At 42.2% G+C, this 15,382-nt stretch overlaps 1 protein-coding gene across 3 annotated transcripts; it reads right to left on the bottom strand.

The window, feature by feature from the left end:
• Positions 1 to 478: 478 nt before the first annotated feature.
• LOC113062887 (src substrate cortactin-like) lies at positions 479 to 5,717 on the bottom strand. 3 transcript variants are annotated; one of them, XM_026232946.1, is made up of 15 exons: positions 5,564 to 5,717; positions 4,964 to 5,050; positions 4,810 to 4,883; positions 3,889 to 4,018; positions 3,682 to 3,792; positions 3,559 to 3,613; positions 3,369 to 3,479; positions 3,181 to 3,291; positions 2,991 to 3,101; positions 2,852 to 2,907; positions 2,688 to 2,757; positions 2,436 to 2,590; positions 2,136 to 2,277; positions 1,695 to 1,757; positions 479 to 1,472 (listed from the first exon to the last, which is right to left on the bottom strand). In XM_026232946.1, the coding sequence occupies exons 2-15, from the start codon at positions 5,045 to 5,047 to the stop codon at positions 1,336 to 1,338; spliced, it is 1,410 nt and encodes a 469-aa protein (XP_026088731.1). In that variant the 5' UTR covers positions 5,048 to 5,050; positions 5,564 to 5,717; the 3' UTR covers positions 479 to 1,335. The 3 variants fall into 3 exon arrangements, with proteins under 3 accessions (XP_026088731.1, XP_026088730.1, XP_026088732.1); XM_026232945.1 differs by having other exon boundaries at positions 3,682 to 4,018; XM_026232947.1 differs by lacking the exons at positions 2,991 to 3,101; positions 3,181 to 3,291.
• Positions 5,718 to 15,382: the final 9,665 nt, after the last annotated feature.

Genomic DNA, 15,382 nt, shown 5'->3' with positions numbered 1-15,382 from the left:
TACTATGGATAATACATTTTGTGTATATTTAGATAATGTACCCCGTCATGAAACAAGCACAATGTTAAAACACCTGATGAAACACTGCTGGTTTATCTACAGAACGGTCAATCCCTTATTGTTCAGCTATGATTTTTTCCCTTTGACTTCAACCTATTTTGCTTTACTTTGCTTACTTCATGTAAAGACTTGTTCACGGTGTTAATGTTGTTGTAAGATCTTCTAAAATGGAACTAGTAACTCATTGCAGTGACCAAGAAAACGTAAGATTACGTAGGATTTGCGCGTTTGAGCGCATTTACACCTTGTATGGCAAACAAAACAGAGAAATAAATATGGCTTGAGTTGAGCTCCTGTGCATCAATGCATCTCACACACACACACACACACACGATGAAAACTACTGTAAGAGAAACACAAATAAAGTCTCAAATATGGAGGGTGTGGCTGGATAATGGATTGTAAAAAATACTAATAATACTAGTTGTATTAGTTTATTCTTAAATGATATTTTTATAAAACAGCCTGGTAAAGAGAGCCAGTATAGATAAGCACTTCATGTGTTTGAAAAGGTTACTTAACTAAGATTGCACAACACAGATAATGTCATTAGTTGCTGCTAGGCCACTAAACAGAATTACCTCCGCTGCACCTGTGTGGATTGTCATTAAACTCAGCGGTCACAGACAGAAATGTCCTGTACTCACACAGAGATGGACACATCGAGAGCGAGGTCAGATGAACAGAACACAGAGAAGAACAGACAGAGTTTACTACACATAACACATCAACATCTGATATTAATACACAACCCTTCTAATACCACCACAGGGATTCTTATAAACGGTTTCAAACACTGCGATGGAGAGTCTGTTCATCCTGTACACACACACGTGATAGCAGTGATCTATTATGGCATTATATTTTGGCCTTCCTTAATTCATATTCTCGAACTTAAGACACGGAAATGAAAAGTGTTCGTACGGACGCAGCTTTGGGAGTCAAAGAAGACACCTGTGTTCACGACAAATGACATCATTTCTCTAAAACTCACCAGAAGATCTCAGATCTTTGGTCTCTTATTTCACACACGGATGTATGTGTGTGAGTGTGTGTGTGTGTGTGTGTGTGAGCAGTTAAACGTTCTCAGAAGTGTCATTAAATCTCTAATGGCACCTGGATCCAGTAAAGCGCACGCACCTACTGATGTGAAACAGGAAGTGAGAGTTGAGCTGAAGGAAGCAGAATGACTGGAGAAGGCTGGAGACGTTACAGTGAAAGAAGAGAGTGATGAAAGCGTGAACTCGAGGCCTGACGTCTGAGGAGAGAGCGAGTCTACTGTCGGAGTTCGACGTAGTTGGCGGGGAAGAGTCCGTACGCGCCGCGGCACACACCCCTCCACCAGCCCTCGTCGATCATCTCGATGTTTGTGATGATGTCGTCCGGATCGAAGGAGATCTCGTCGTCACCCGCTGCAGACAAACACAGGCACGTTACAGGACTCTCTTCGGTTTCAGCCACAGAATAACACAAAAGACAAATCACTTTCCATCCCACATTCTGCCTTTTTTTTTTAGTTTTGATCCTAAATTGTGGGATACACTTTTTTTTCCTTAGAATTGCATGTTACAAACTTCTCAATTCATAGTTTTTGTAAAATGTTTAGTCCAAAAGTCCTCAGATCCTTCACTCACCAGCCTGATAGTCATACAGCGCCACGGCTGTCATGCCAAGATCCTCCCCGTACTCATACGGCCCTGAAACACACACACACACACACACACACACACACACACACACGTCACTGAAGCACTCATCTCATCAGGAGCTCATCATCTCACTAACATCGTCAAACAGACAGAAAATAAATAAATAAATAAATAAATAAATAAATCATTGTTTTGAAATATTACTTGTGTGAGCGTAAAGCAACACTGTGCATTTGAGACGGTACTATAGTGGAAACTATTATAGCTCTCTTTATTTACAGATCTGATGAGCAATAAACATTTCCAGTGAGATCTGTAGAATATCTTTATAGCTTTACAGGCTCAGAGTCGCTCAGGGTTGGACAAACGTTTTTATACTTAGGATCCATCTTTTTGGTCAGACAGAAGGAGTTGGTGGGTGAGCACCTGTGGTCTGGTTCTGCTGGTCCGGCTCAGGGTTCTGGTACAGGTCTTCCTCCAGCGCTTCTTCATGTGTGTGTTCTGTGGAGACCGGCTCCACCTCGTACACGTCTGCACCGTTCTCCAGCGCCTCACTGACGGGCTCCACCTGAACACCACACACACTTCAGATGACCGTCCAGCACACACACATCACCACAACACTAGTGCTGGAGTAAAATCTAAATTAACAGATACTCAAAGACTAGTAAACAAATCAATAAAACTAATCTCTGATGTAAGAGTGTAGTGATGAGACAGACTCACGAGCAGATGCTGGTGTCTGCGTGCCTCCTCCTGCTCCTGCTTCTCTTTGCTCTGTCGTCGAGCGCGCTCTTCTTCTGCTCTCCTCCTGTCCTCCTCCTCGTTCTGCTTCGCCATGTTCTCGAAGCGAGCTTTAATGCTTCCGGCGCCGCTGCCAGCTGAACACAGCACATCTTCAGTCCAGCGCTCTAGCGTGTGAATCTTGATGATAGTGTGTGTGTGTGTGTGTGTGTGTGTGTGTGTGTTTGTGCTGACCTGCTTCCACCGGACGAGTCTTCTGATACGCCACGCTGGGCTTCTGCACTTCCTCGAACGAGCCGGCGCTCTGAAGACCACACACACACACACACACACATCACTGAACCATCAACACCAGTGACTCGTATCTGTGTGTTAACTGTAATGATTTATCAGTGCACCTTGTCCATTCGGTCATTCTGCACACCGTACTTCCCTCCGAATCCTTTAGCGTAATCTAGAACACCAGAGAGGAAATAAAGAGTTACAGGATGAGGATTACTTGTAAAGTGCTCCAGATCCGTCTCTGCACATACACACCTTTCTGTGACTCGTGCAGCTGCAGTTTCTCTTGATGATCCCATCCCACCGCAGACTTATCCTGACGGTCCGTCTGAACGCCAAACTTCCCTCCGAAGCCCTTCACATAGTCTGACACACACCAGATACAGCACACAGAGTCAACACTACCATCAGCAGTATCATCTGTTCTGTTGTATGTGACACAAACCTTTCTGAGACTCGTGTTTCTCAGTCTTTCCCTGGTACTCGAAGCCCACGGCGCTCTTGTCCACTTTATCCGTCTCCACTCCGAATTTGCCTCCGAAGCCTTTAGCGTAATCTGTAGATTGAAGCAGCAGAAAGCTTTAATAACACAAGCATACGTCCAGAGCCGTCTGTCAGGAGAGGAAAGCACACCTTTCTGTGACTCGTGCTTCTCTGTTTTTCCCTGATAATCGAAGCCGACGGCGCTGCGGTCCACACGGTCCTCCTGCACCCCGTATCGGCCGCCGAACCCCGCGGCGTAGTCTGAAACAACACCACACAACTCTTACTGCATCAGCATCAACACTGGGACACTGGATCTCAAACACCGAGAGGGAAGCACCTTTCTGTGAGGCGTGTTTTTCTGTTTTCCCAGCGTACTCGAAGCCCACGGCAGACTGCAGGAAGACACAGACGGTGAATCTGAGCGCTCAAACACTCACTCCTCTGAAGATCTGAGACTCACCTGGTCAACACGGTCCGCTTCCACGCCGAATTTACCTCCGAAGCCCTTGGAGGTGTCCGTCTGGGAGCAGTGTTTGGAGAGCTTGCTCTGATACTCGTGTCCCACAGCCGACTGCACACACACACACACACACACACACGTCAGTTCTGATGAATGAAGGCACACCGCTGCGTCAGAGAAGTGCATCAGAAGAGCGAAGCCTCTTGCCTTGTCCATGCGGTCCTGCTGCAGCCCAAACTTTCCTCCGTACCCGTGCGACGCCTTGGGCATGTGCTCCAGCTCCTTCTGCTTCAGCTCTGTGTGTTCAGACGACACTCGCTCACGCAGCTTATGAATACTGAGAAATTAATATCAGAGATGCTCAGGTTCAAGAGCTCAAGAGTTTATTACTCTTATTCTTCAGATTCAAATTAGACCAAAAATCAAAATCTAAAATCAAAAAACTACTGGTAATTACTAACTAGTGATATGATAAATCTCTCATCAGAAATCTGTTTCCTTAATATGACTTTATTTGCCCTATTTTCAAACATATGTATAAACAAATGTAGGTGTATATATACACTGCTGTTCAAAAGTTTGGGAACAGTAAGATTTTAATATATTGTAATATGTATTTCTGATCAAATAAATGCAGTCTTGATGAGCAGAAGAGACTTAAAGAAGTCTCTTCTGCTCATCAAGACTGCATTTTTTTGATCAGAAATACATATCAATATAGTGAAATATTATTGTAATTTAAAACAGTGTGAATCTGTGTTAAAGTGTAATGCATTTCTGTATTTTCAGCATCATTCCTCCAGTCTTCAGTGTCACATGATCTTCAGAAATCAGAATAATATGATGATTTACTGCTCAAGAAACATTTCTGATTATTATCAGTGTTGAACACAGTTGTGCTGATGAATATATTTTACTTTTGAATAATATGAATAAAGCTAAAAGAACAGCATTTATTTCTAACAGTAAAAGTTTGTTATCACTTCATCAATTTAACACATCAAATACACTGAAGTATCACATTCCAAAAAATATTCCTTAGATATTCTAATTATATGACCAGCACCTGTGTGTGTGTGTGTGTGTGTGTGTGTATATATTAGTTTATATTATAGAAGTTTGACTAACTTGATGTGCTCCTGATGTCCGGAGCCGGCCACAGTCTTGGCACCCCAGCGCTGCTCCTTCTCAGACACATCATTCTGTATTGGGAGGAAAAAAGAGAGCCATCAGAGAAAAACACTTGAGAAGTGATGCACAGTTATCAGAGAGAGTCTGTCACCTCAAAGTCTGGGTCGGTCTCCCAATCATCTCCTCCATCATCCACGGACACAGAGACGGACTGACCAGCGGCTGCCTTCCACATGACCTGACCACAGAGAGAGAGAGAGAGACACAGAGAGAGAGAGACAGAGAGAGAGAGACAGACAGAGAGAGGGAGACACAGAGAGAGAGACAGAGAGAGAGACACACAGAGAGAGAGAGAGAGAGACTCTGAGCACCAGATCTCACAGCAGAACAGATTCACACTCGCTCGCTCACTATCTAGGGTGTCAGTTCAGTTGTGACCTCGCACTGTGAGGAAGACGCCTAGCTGGGGCACTCAGTTAACGTTAACCACAAATCCGTCGGTTGGCGGAGGAACTAACGTTAGTTAAGTTAGTCATCTCCACAGATATCTTTACTGCTGAATTAATGTTAATTATTGTAATGTGTGAATGAAGATGTCACGCGATACTTCCACGCAGACGAAGCAGATGAACTGATTTAATACACAGACTAGAGCTCACTTAAATCTGATCTGCACAAACCTAAGCATGCAAATAAAGCGGAAATAATGACCCGCCCGTTTACACATGTAAAAACACCTCTTTACACTTACAGTGTACTTCGATGCCTTCCTTAATGCAAGTATTCTTTTAAAAAAACGCGTATAGAGAATGTGATAATAATTATAAAGAAAAAAAAGTCGTCAGCTTTCCTGGCCACAGTCTTCCCACTTCCTGCTCCAAACCCGACCGCACCACCTGAGCTGGGAACCAGAGGGGGGTGTTCCACAGCCACAGGGACACTGTGGGATTCACTGGAGTTTACTTTATTTTAGGATCAGAAAAAGTTTATTTAAGATCAAAAAAATGGGCATCTCATTCAAGATCGGGCAGAGATGGACATAACACACCTGAGAAATCTGGTCTCCGACCGGAAGCGTTGCACAATTTCCCCTTTTTACATAATAGTACGACCGGACTGAGCCACACACAGCACCTCAGTCTCAGGAAGGATTTACATCACATTTACATTTACATTCAGTCAATTAGCATTCAGTCTTTTATCCAAAGCGATTTTCAAATGAGGCCAATGGAAGCAATCAAAATCAATGAAAAATGTAAGAAATTTAAAAAGCACACATTCTTAAACATTAAGAAATGAGTCGATTTACTGTTTGAATTATTTTTAATATAGATTGGCTTCTAACCAAACCAAACTTAACCCTTTTTGTGGTTTTATTTTTTAAAACAAATATAAAATTTCTATGTATGTGTGAGATTAATTACAAATTAAGACTTTTCTATTTGCCCTTCTGAAAAAGAAAAAAGCTTTAGCTAAATAGTAGGCTTACTCATTGCCAAAAGTGAATTCAGACACTTGTAGTTTAAATTTATATTAAATATAATTACATAAACATCAAAGTGCTTTTAAATAGGACTTAATGTCAGCATTCAAATTAAAAATTGCTTTTCCCATTTAAAGGTCCCCTTCTTCGTGATTCCCTGTTTTAAACTTTAGTTAGTGTGTAATGTTGTTGTTAGAGTATAAATAATATCTGTAAAAAATCTAAAGCTCAAAGTTCAATGCCAAGCGAGATATTTGAGCTAATTTAAGCTGCAGTAGGTAACTTTTGTAAATATATATTTTTTACATATTTGTTAAACCTGTCATTATGTCCTGACAGTAGAATATGAGACAGATAATCTGTGAAAAGATCAAGCTCCTCTGGCTCCTCCCAGTGTCCTATTGCCATTTGCAGAAACTCCATCGCTCCCGGTAAGAAACAACCAATCAGAGCTGCGGTCCGTAACTTTGTTTGTGTTCAAAATGTAGAAAAATGTATATAATAAGCGAGTACACCATGAATCCATTTTCCAAACCGTGTTTTTGGCTTGTCCTGAATCACTAGGGTGCACCTATAATAAGTGTTTATATTCGGACTATTTTAGATTGCTTCGGGGGTACCGCGGCGGAGTAACCCAGTACCTTTGTGATTCTTCATAGACATAAACAGAGAGAAGTAGTTCCGGCTACGATGTTCTTCCGCAAGACGCAAGCAGTTCTGTTTATTAACCGCTAGAGCGTCAAAAGTTCCCTACCGAAGCTTTAACAGAATTCACCTACAAAAAATGACCTGTTTGGACTACATCCCTCTAGTTCCTGCAGTAATGACGTCACTAAAACAGTTTTTTGACTAACCTCCTCCCACTGAATTCACAAAAAGGGGGCGTGGCCTTGTTGCGCTCCGACGGAGAAGAGTAAGAGCTGCGTTTGTGTTCAACATGTTGTTGAAACGCTGTTATTTTCATCTCTGAGTCTAATCATCATTGTTTGGGCTTCCCAGGGACGCTGTACTTGGAGATCAATGATTACAATTTATGTTTAAATCGGTTCCGGAAAATTATATTCCACATGTAAAACTATGTGCAGCACATTCTGCTGAGGACAACTTTCTCAATTAGTTTAATGCCGTGGTGGTGCCGACCCCCTGCCAAATTATTACCCCCCTAGTATTGGTAGGTTTGGGGGAGGGGTTAGGATTAGATAATCAGGTTACGATTTGAACGAGGGGGGTAATAATTTGGCAGGGGGTCAAAATTCGACACAACACCAGATTCGCACAAAGATTATTCTTGAAAGTGAAGTGACATTCACCCAAGTATGGTGACCCATACTCAGAATTTGTGCTCTGCATTTAACCCATCCGAAATGCACACACACAGAGCAGTGAACACACACACACACACTGTGAGCACACACCCGGAGCAGTGTTCATCATTTATGCTGCGGCGCCCTGGGAGCAGTTGGGGGTTCGATGCCTTGCTCAAGGGCACCTAAGTCATGGGATTGAAGGTGGAGAGAGAACTGTTCATGCACTCCCCCCACCCACAATTCTGTCCAGCCCGAGACTAAAACCCACAACCCTTTGATTGGGAGTCCAACCCTCTAACCATTAGGCCACGACTTCCCCTAAAAAAGCGGCGGAGGAGTTCCCTCTTTGTCTGGAGAAGGTGTTGTTTATGGCCCTTAAGAAAGGAAAATATATTTACCAATATATTTCTTAAAATATATTGTAATACATTATTTTCCCTTTTTATTTTCTAATATTTTATATATTTGAATACATTTAATAATATATTGATGATACATATATTATATAATATATTGCAAAATATACAAATGATTGCCGCTTTCAATATATTGCAATATATTGGAAAACATAAATATATATAAAAGAATATATGCCTAATATATTACATTATATTTTCCAATATACTGCAATATATTTTTGTTTCATGATGGGGAACCACAACCGGTAAGTGTATTTTATTATTTAAGTTGGTGCGTTTAACAGTTTCTGTAACTTATTACACAAAGGACAACACTGTTTAGCTTTGTTAACTAGATGTTAGGGCTGTGCAAAAAATGAATGTGATTTTCATGCGCATCTCGTCAGTAAAAACTCTCATGTGATTATAAACACATCTCCAGCACATGCTCCTGCACACTTGCTTCTCAAAACTACTCCAATCACGTTTCCAGGAGGGCAGCCTGCTCTCAGCTGCTGTCGAATCACAACACAGGAACCTCTGACCCAATCAGAACTCGTTACGTATTTCTGAAGGAGGGACTTTACAGAACAAGGAAGTCATCAGCAAGTTTTTAGGACAGTGAAAACAGCGGTATACAGATAGGTGAATTATTGTTGTTAATTTTGACAATGAACAATGCAGTGTACAATGCAGTTTAATTCAGCTACTACATACAACACAGCAAAAAAACACCTGTGTGGAACTGATTGTTAGACTTGTGCATCCACAACACTCCTGCAAAGCATTACCAGACCGTATCTGAATGCAGTGTAAATGCTATTATCTGTTAATATGGGCACTGAAAAAATGCAGATCAAGTGTAAAATGGGAAACGGCTGTGAAAATGGCTACGAAGTATCAGATACATTTGTTGCCAGTTAAAAAAAGTCCAATGGTCAAGATGCAAATGAATCATAATGCACAACAAAAGGAACATGTCTTACATTAGATTGAACACATAACCTTCTGATTTGGTGTTATACATGCCACCATTAAAAAGGCCAAGTACTGCTACAAGCTGAAGGTAGAGGAACACTTTTCCAACCCTGACCTCGGACGCATGTGGCAGGGCATCCAGGTCATCAGTGACTACAAGTCAAGCAACTCTACTCCAACAATCACAGACGTCTCCTTCCTTTAACAAGCTAAGACCTAACCCTAAGACAGGAGACGGCCACCAAAATCACACACTCAGCAGAGCACCTACCCCTCAAACTCACCTCCACAGATGTCCACACTGCATTGAGCCGGATAAACGGCGACGGCATTCCTGGACGTGTGCTTAGGACATGTGCAGAGCAGCTTGCAGGGGTCTTCACAGACATTTTCAACCTGTCCCTCACCCAAGCAACTGTGCCAGCATGTTTCAAGTCTACATCCATTGTGCCAGTACCGAGACACTTCTCCCCGATGTGCCTGAATGACTATCGCCCCGTAGCACTCACACCCATCATTATGAAGTGCTTCGAGCGACTGGTCGTAGCACACCCCAAAGACTGCCTCCCACCCACATTGGACCCACACCAATTTGCCTACCGCAGAAATAGGACAACACATATGTATGGATGTTGATTTCATATATTTTCCAGTCTATATTTCCATCTTGTAATGCCACTGGTTTATTTATTTATTATAATTTTTTATAAAAATTATTTGTAAATGTCAAATAAGTCTTACTTACAACGACTTTGTTGCTTAGAACTTATTTATGGAACAGCTTGGAACAGACAGACACAGTCTTAACAGACATCGTCTTCAAATGTCTCTAGCTACCGGATCTTAGTCCCGCCCCCTCTTACTCCCAACCTATCCTATTATCAGGCTAGGTTGCCAATCAATATAAATATCTACTCTCTATGACACCTCCCCCTTTAACTTTTCCTACAGAAACCCGTTATTGTAACCGTAATTATTTATCTAACTAGCACTTGATCATATTCATTTTAACTATAATGAACATTTTAACATTTAACAGTTTCCCATGTATCAGTAAACATTTAACGTCGCATTCATTTAAGATGCTTAACTCACATCCACTATACAATAATGTGCTCAGATTTTCAATTTACTCTTAACTATAAATTCAGTCTAACAGTTGGTTTTATTACTCTGCCGGACCTGGCCACAGTCACTCCTTGTGTTTCACTCGGTGTCTGCGACACTGGCTGATCCGTGTTGCTGATGTGCAGCTTTCCAAGCTTCTGCGGACTCTTCGCTGTTGTTTCACAATTGTTATCAGCCTTTAAACAGTCCGCAGGCAATTTCTGTAAATGTCTGCGGTTCCGCCTCATCTCACCTTCTCCCTTCGGAGCCTGCACCACGACCGAGCGCGGTGCACTCTCCTGCGCTCTGACCTGCACTGGACCTTTACACGACTTTTCCCCGTCCAGTTTCATCAGCACCCGTCACCTGGCTTCAACTCAGGTAAGTCACGCACCCCGTGTCTCCGATTAAAGTAGAAGGCTTGTTGTGTTTTAGCCAAAGCGTCTCTTTCTCTCACCAACAGTCTATTTGGCCACTTTGACTGCAGGTTTTTCTTCAATGTAGGCAGCGTCGTACAAATTTTCCTGCCCATCAACAATTCAGCAGGGCTTGCCCTTGTAGATGGGTGTGGTGTTGCGCGGTAACACATCAAAGCGAGGAGCGGGTCGTCCTGTCTGAGGATGCGTTTGGCTACTTGGACAGCGTTTTCCTGTTTTCATGACAGAACATACACAAGTCAATTTTGTTATTTATATCCGATGATATACCAGGCCACCATACGGATGAATTTGCGGCTTTAACTGCATCAGCGTAACAGACTATCTGGTTCGCTGTAGGTCTGCTCGCTGTATCGTCGCCTATTGGACTTCTCAACAGCGCATCGGCTACTACCAGTGTCTTCCCAGGTGCGTATTCGGTCACTGTGAATCGCATTATTCTTATTAAATGTCTTTGACAGCGTATTGCTACCACATCCAAGTCTTTTTTATTAATCAATGGTACGAGGGGCTGGTGCTCTGTAATAAGGCGAAATCTGTCCAGGCCTATGAGATATTTCTCGAATCTCTCGCACGCCCAAACCCCAGCCAGCCATTCTTTTTCAATTTGCGCATACCTGGTTTCTGCCTCATTTATCCTCCTCGAACAATATGCCACCAGCTTCCAGCTGTCTCCGCCGCCCACTGTTGCCAAGTCTGGAATGTAGTGTCCCATGTAGTTTATCATCCCAAGGACCAGTTTCAGTTCACTTACATTTCGAGGGGCCTGCAGCTCTGAGATAGCCCTTACTTTCCCCGGGTCAGGCCTGACTCCTCTCTCGTCTATGACGTGCCCCAGGAAATAAAGCTCCTTCTGTCTGAAGATACACTTCTCTTTGTTGAGCTTGAGCCCTGCACGTTCGATCCTCTCCAGAACGCGCCTCAGATGCTCGTCGTGCTGTTCTCGGGTCTCGCCGTGAACTATTAGATCGTCCATGTAGACTGCAACTCCCTCTAAGCCTCCTAGTAGTTAGTTCATTTTGCGCTGGAATATTTCTGGCGCTATGATAATGCCGAATGGTAAACAATATCTGGCGAACGGCGTTATGAACGTAGTGAGAAGACTGCTCTCACTATGTAGGGGAATATGCCAAAAGCCGCTTGCGGCATCCAGAGATTAAAATATTTTGTACCCGGCGAGTTTGGCAAGAATTTCATCAGTTGTGGGTAGGATGAACCGTTCTCTTTTCACATTTACGTTTAGTTTTTTCTGGTCTACGCAGATGCGCACTTTCCCGTTAGGTTTCATCACTGGTACCATCGGCGCGCACCAGTCCGTGGGTTGTGTTATCTTTTCAATTACTCCGTTCTCCTCCATTCGTTCGAGCTTGTCCTTACCTTTGGGAAGTAATGGTAATGGCACTCTCCTCGTGGTGTGGACTGCGTATGGCTCTACATTCTCTTTTAGATTTATTTTAGCTGGTTCGGTTCTCATTTTTCCCTGTTCACCGAATGCTGCGCTGACCTGCTCGATTCTTTTAACTAAGCCCATCTCTACTGCTTGTTCTCTGCTTAGCAAATTGTTCACCGTGTCGCCCTCCATGACGTGAATTGTGAACTTGAACTTTTTATCCTTGTACTCCGTGGTCATTTCAAATTGTCCCAAGCAATTTATCCTTCCACCTGGGCTGTCATATTTCTCCTGTGTCTGACTCAGCTTCACTTTACTTCCAAGCGAGTTAAAAGTCTCTTAATTCATAACGGTCACGTCAGCTCCGGTATCAATTTTAAATTTTACTCGCGAGCCCTGCACGTTCAATTTCACAAACCAGTTCTCTGTGTCGTCAGCCCCAGTTTTGCTTACCGTTCCCAGGTAATATGAATCGTCATCCCTTGACTTTTGTGTGTACCTCTTATTACCTCATTAACTGTCCTTGAGTAACACATACGCTCCCAGTGTCCTTTCTTTTTACATTTTTGACACTCGGTTTCTGCTGCGGGACATTTTTCCTTGTTGTGATGTTCAGTTTTTCCACACTTTCCGCACCTGCCGCCACCGACCATTCTATCATTTTTTCCTCTCGCGGACTTCTTTTCATCCCATCTTCCTTTCCTTTCAGGTCGTCTGCGTGTAACCTCCTGAACACACTGCTTGGTGCACCTTCCTCCTGTTGGCTCACCTGCTGGGCGATGTCCTCCGCCTGCCTCACCATCAGCCCCGCCGTGTCTAAGGTAAGATCTGCCATCAGCTGTAACTTTCTTGAGAGCTCTTTATCTCAGATGCCAACCACGAGCTTAACTCTTATGTTCTCTGTTTTCTGAGCACCAAACTCACAACTCTCTGCTAATTCGTAGAGGGCACGGATGAACATCTCTGCCTTTTCCCCCAGCCTCTGTAGGCGTTGGTAAAAGCACGCCCTTTCGTGGATGATGTTCTTTTTTGGAAAGAAATAGTCATTAAACTTGTTCACCACGGTGTCGAATTCTTTTTTCTGCTCATCTCTCTCAAACGTGAACGAGCTGAATATGTTTTGTGCCTCTGGTCCCATGGCATATATAAGGGTACTCACTTGTACCTCGCCGTCCTCCTCCGTGAGCTTTGAGGCTATCCTGTACTTCGTGAAGCGCTGTCGCCATGCGGCCCATTCTTGAGGTCTATCAAAGGTGAAGTTCGTGGGTGGAGCAAATATAGGCATTTCTACTACTCCACAACTTCTGACACCATCTCAAATAAGTCTTACTTACAACGACTTTGTTGCTAAGAACTTATTTATTCAACAGCTTGGAACAGACAGACACAGTCTTAACAGACACCGTTTTTAACATGTCTCTAGCTACCAGATCTTAGTCCCGCCCCCTCTTACTCCCAACCTATCCTATTAACAGGCTAGGTTGCCAATCAACATATATAAATATCTAATCTCTATGACAGTAAATAGAGCAGACACTGTCTAAACATGTCTACACCGGACACAAGAGTTGTCGTGCTGTACCCCACTGCGCTAAAAATCTGTGTAAACTTGATACCACACTACAGTTGCAAATTATCTGAACATAGTGACAGTACAGTTCGTCAGAAATAGAACGAGGCATCTTTTTATACATTTATACCTTTGGTATAATAAACTATAAACTAGGGGTGTGCGATATCGCAAAATTTTTGATTGTGGATGATAAAAAAGTCTTTACAATCTGCTTTTGAAGAAATGTAGTATCGTGCTCCAGCGCATATTCTATCAGCTCCAGTTCTGGCGCCTCCGTCATTCGGGAATACGGGAGCCCTGAGTGTTGCGCCGGCGGACAAATCGACATTCGAGTTAATCGATAAAATCGATTTATTGCCCAGACTAATAACAGCATTATATTGTATAATGCTGAAAGGAAATGCTTGTCATTAGATTTGACACTCAAGTGATCAAAAAGAGATTTCATGACCCAGCTATGATTTGAACACACAACCTTCTTATTTGGATTCAGACGGCCATTGCACAAACTGCATTTCATTAGCTTCAATGAATCATTGAATCTAATCTAAACTAATCTAATGAGTTCCAGCTGAGCTAAGTGCAGCTTCTTGCCTAAGCACTTTGATACACTATGCAAATCAATATTTATATAATGGTGAAGGGACATGCTTGACATTAGACTTCATAATGTCCTGGACAGATAAGTGGTGCTTCTTGCGTAGTTACTTACACTATGCAAATCAATCATTGCGTAATGCTGAAGAAAACTACTCAGGAGATCAAGAAGAGGTTGCCTGACCCCATGATTTGAACAGGCTGAAGGGAAATGCTTGATGTTAGACTTCACCACGTGTGTGGTCTTGCAGTTTTGTCAGATCATGTAGTGTGCGCGTTAAATATCGGTTAAATTTATTTATCTATTTATACCACCTCTTCTCAAATGTGTGTGTGTGTGTTTTAGCTATTTCCCAGGTTATTTGTATATTGTTTATACATCTATTAGCCTATTGTTGATGTAATCTGATTCGAGATGTAATTGTGTATTTATCTATATGTATATTCACTGCAATAATAATACAAAAAAGTTTGATGTATAAGGCGCCCACGCACAAAGTTTGTTCTTTTTCAAAAAAAAAAAAAAAAAAGCATGCATACCTTTTTAGACTATTTTAATTGTGACGCAGCCTCAGAGTTTCCTCTGACTGCTCCGGGGAAAAGATTCCAAGCCTCGGGAGTGTCGAAAATGTAAACAAAAAAAGCTGCCAAAAGATTGTGAAAGGTAAGGTGAAGCGCGCCCCACGTGACAGGACAGAAAGTGAGGCTACGGTTGTCTTTGGTCACGTGATTTCTTCTTTCGGCACAAGGTTCGCTTCTTCTGTCACGCCTATTAACACACACACACACACACACACACACACACACTTTGGTTTTACATTTGAGTGTCTTTTAAAACGATTTAACTTGAATAAGCTATGTGTACTCTTTATTCATGTTTTGTTGCTAAAATGTAAATTATACAAATATGAATGGCATGTATCCTATGATCATGTTACTTATTTAAAAAAAAATAAATTGTTAAAGTTGTACTTTTTCCTGCTATCCAGATCAGTAAATGGTTGCATACCTAATGTTACATACATGTTGGCTGGCTTACTTGAAAAATGCATCTTCATCTGAACTGAAGTCTGTTATCTGAAGTCCCTAGGTACTCTTGTCTATTATGCCATGTCATGTCTTCTCTATATACACATTTATGATTGAACATTTATCACCAAATAAGTTGCTCTATTTATTTTATTCATAAATGAAAAATGCTAAGATAAAGACTTATCTGACTTTTAGAATAACAAACTATTTTAGCCATTTGTATCTAAAATGTCAACTCTTGAATTATGTAAGCTTGTACTGTGCACTG

This window comes from Carassius auratus, chromosome 45 (genome assembly GCF_003368295.1).
Source record: "Carassius auratus strain Wakin chromosome 45, ASM336829v1, whole genome shotgun sequence".
Lineage (NCBI taxonomy): Eukaryota > Metazoa > Chordata > Actinopteri > Cypriniformes > Cyprinidae > Carassius > Carassius auratus.
The sequence above is the reverse complement of the archived record's forward strand: the minus strand, read 5'-3'. Positions and strand labels throughout refer to the sequence as shown.

Coding starts and splice junctions, on each gene's coding strand:
- LOC113062887 (XM_026232945.1), bottom strand. CDS start 5,047: ATGTGGAAGGCAGCCGCTGGTCAGTCCGTCTCTGTGTCCGTGGATGAT. Junction 3,292..3,368: donor GAAGCACGAGTCACAGAAAG/GTGTGCTTTCCT, acceptor TTCAATCTACAG/ATTACGCTAAAGGCTTCGGA. Junction 1,758..2,135: donor CCAGCAGAACCAGACCACAG/GTGCTCACCCAC, acceptor TGTGTGTTTCAG/GGCCGTATGAGTACGGGGAG.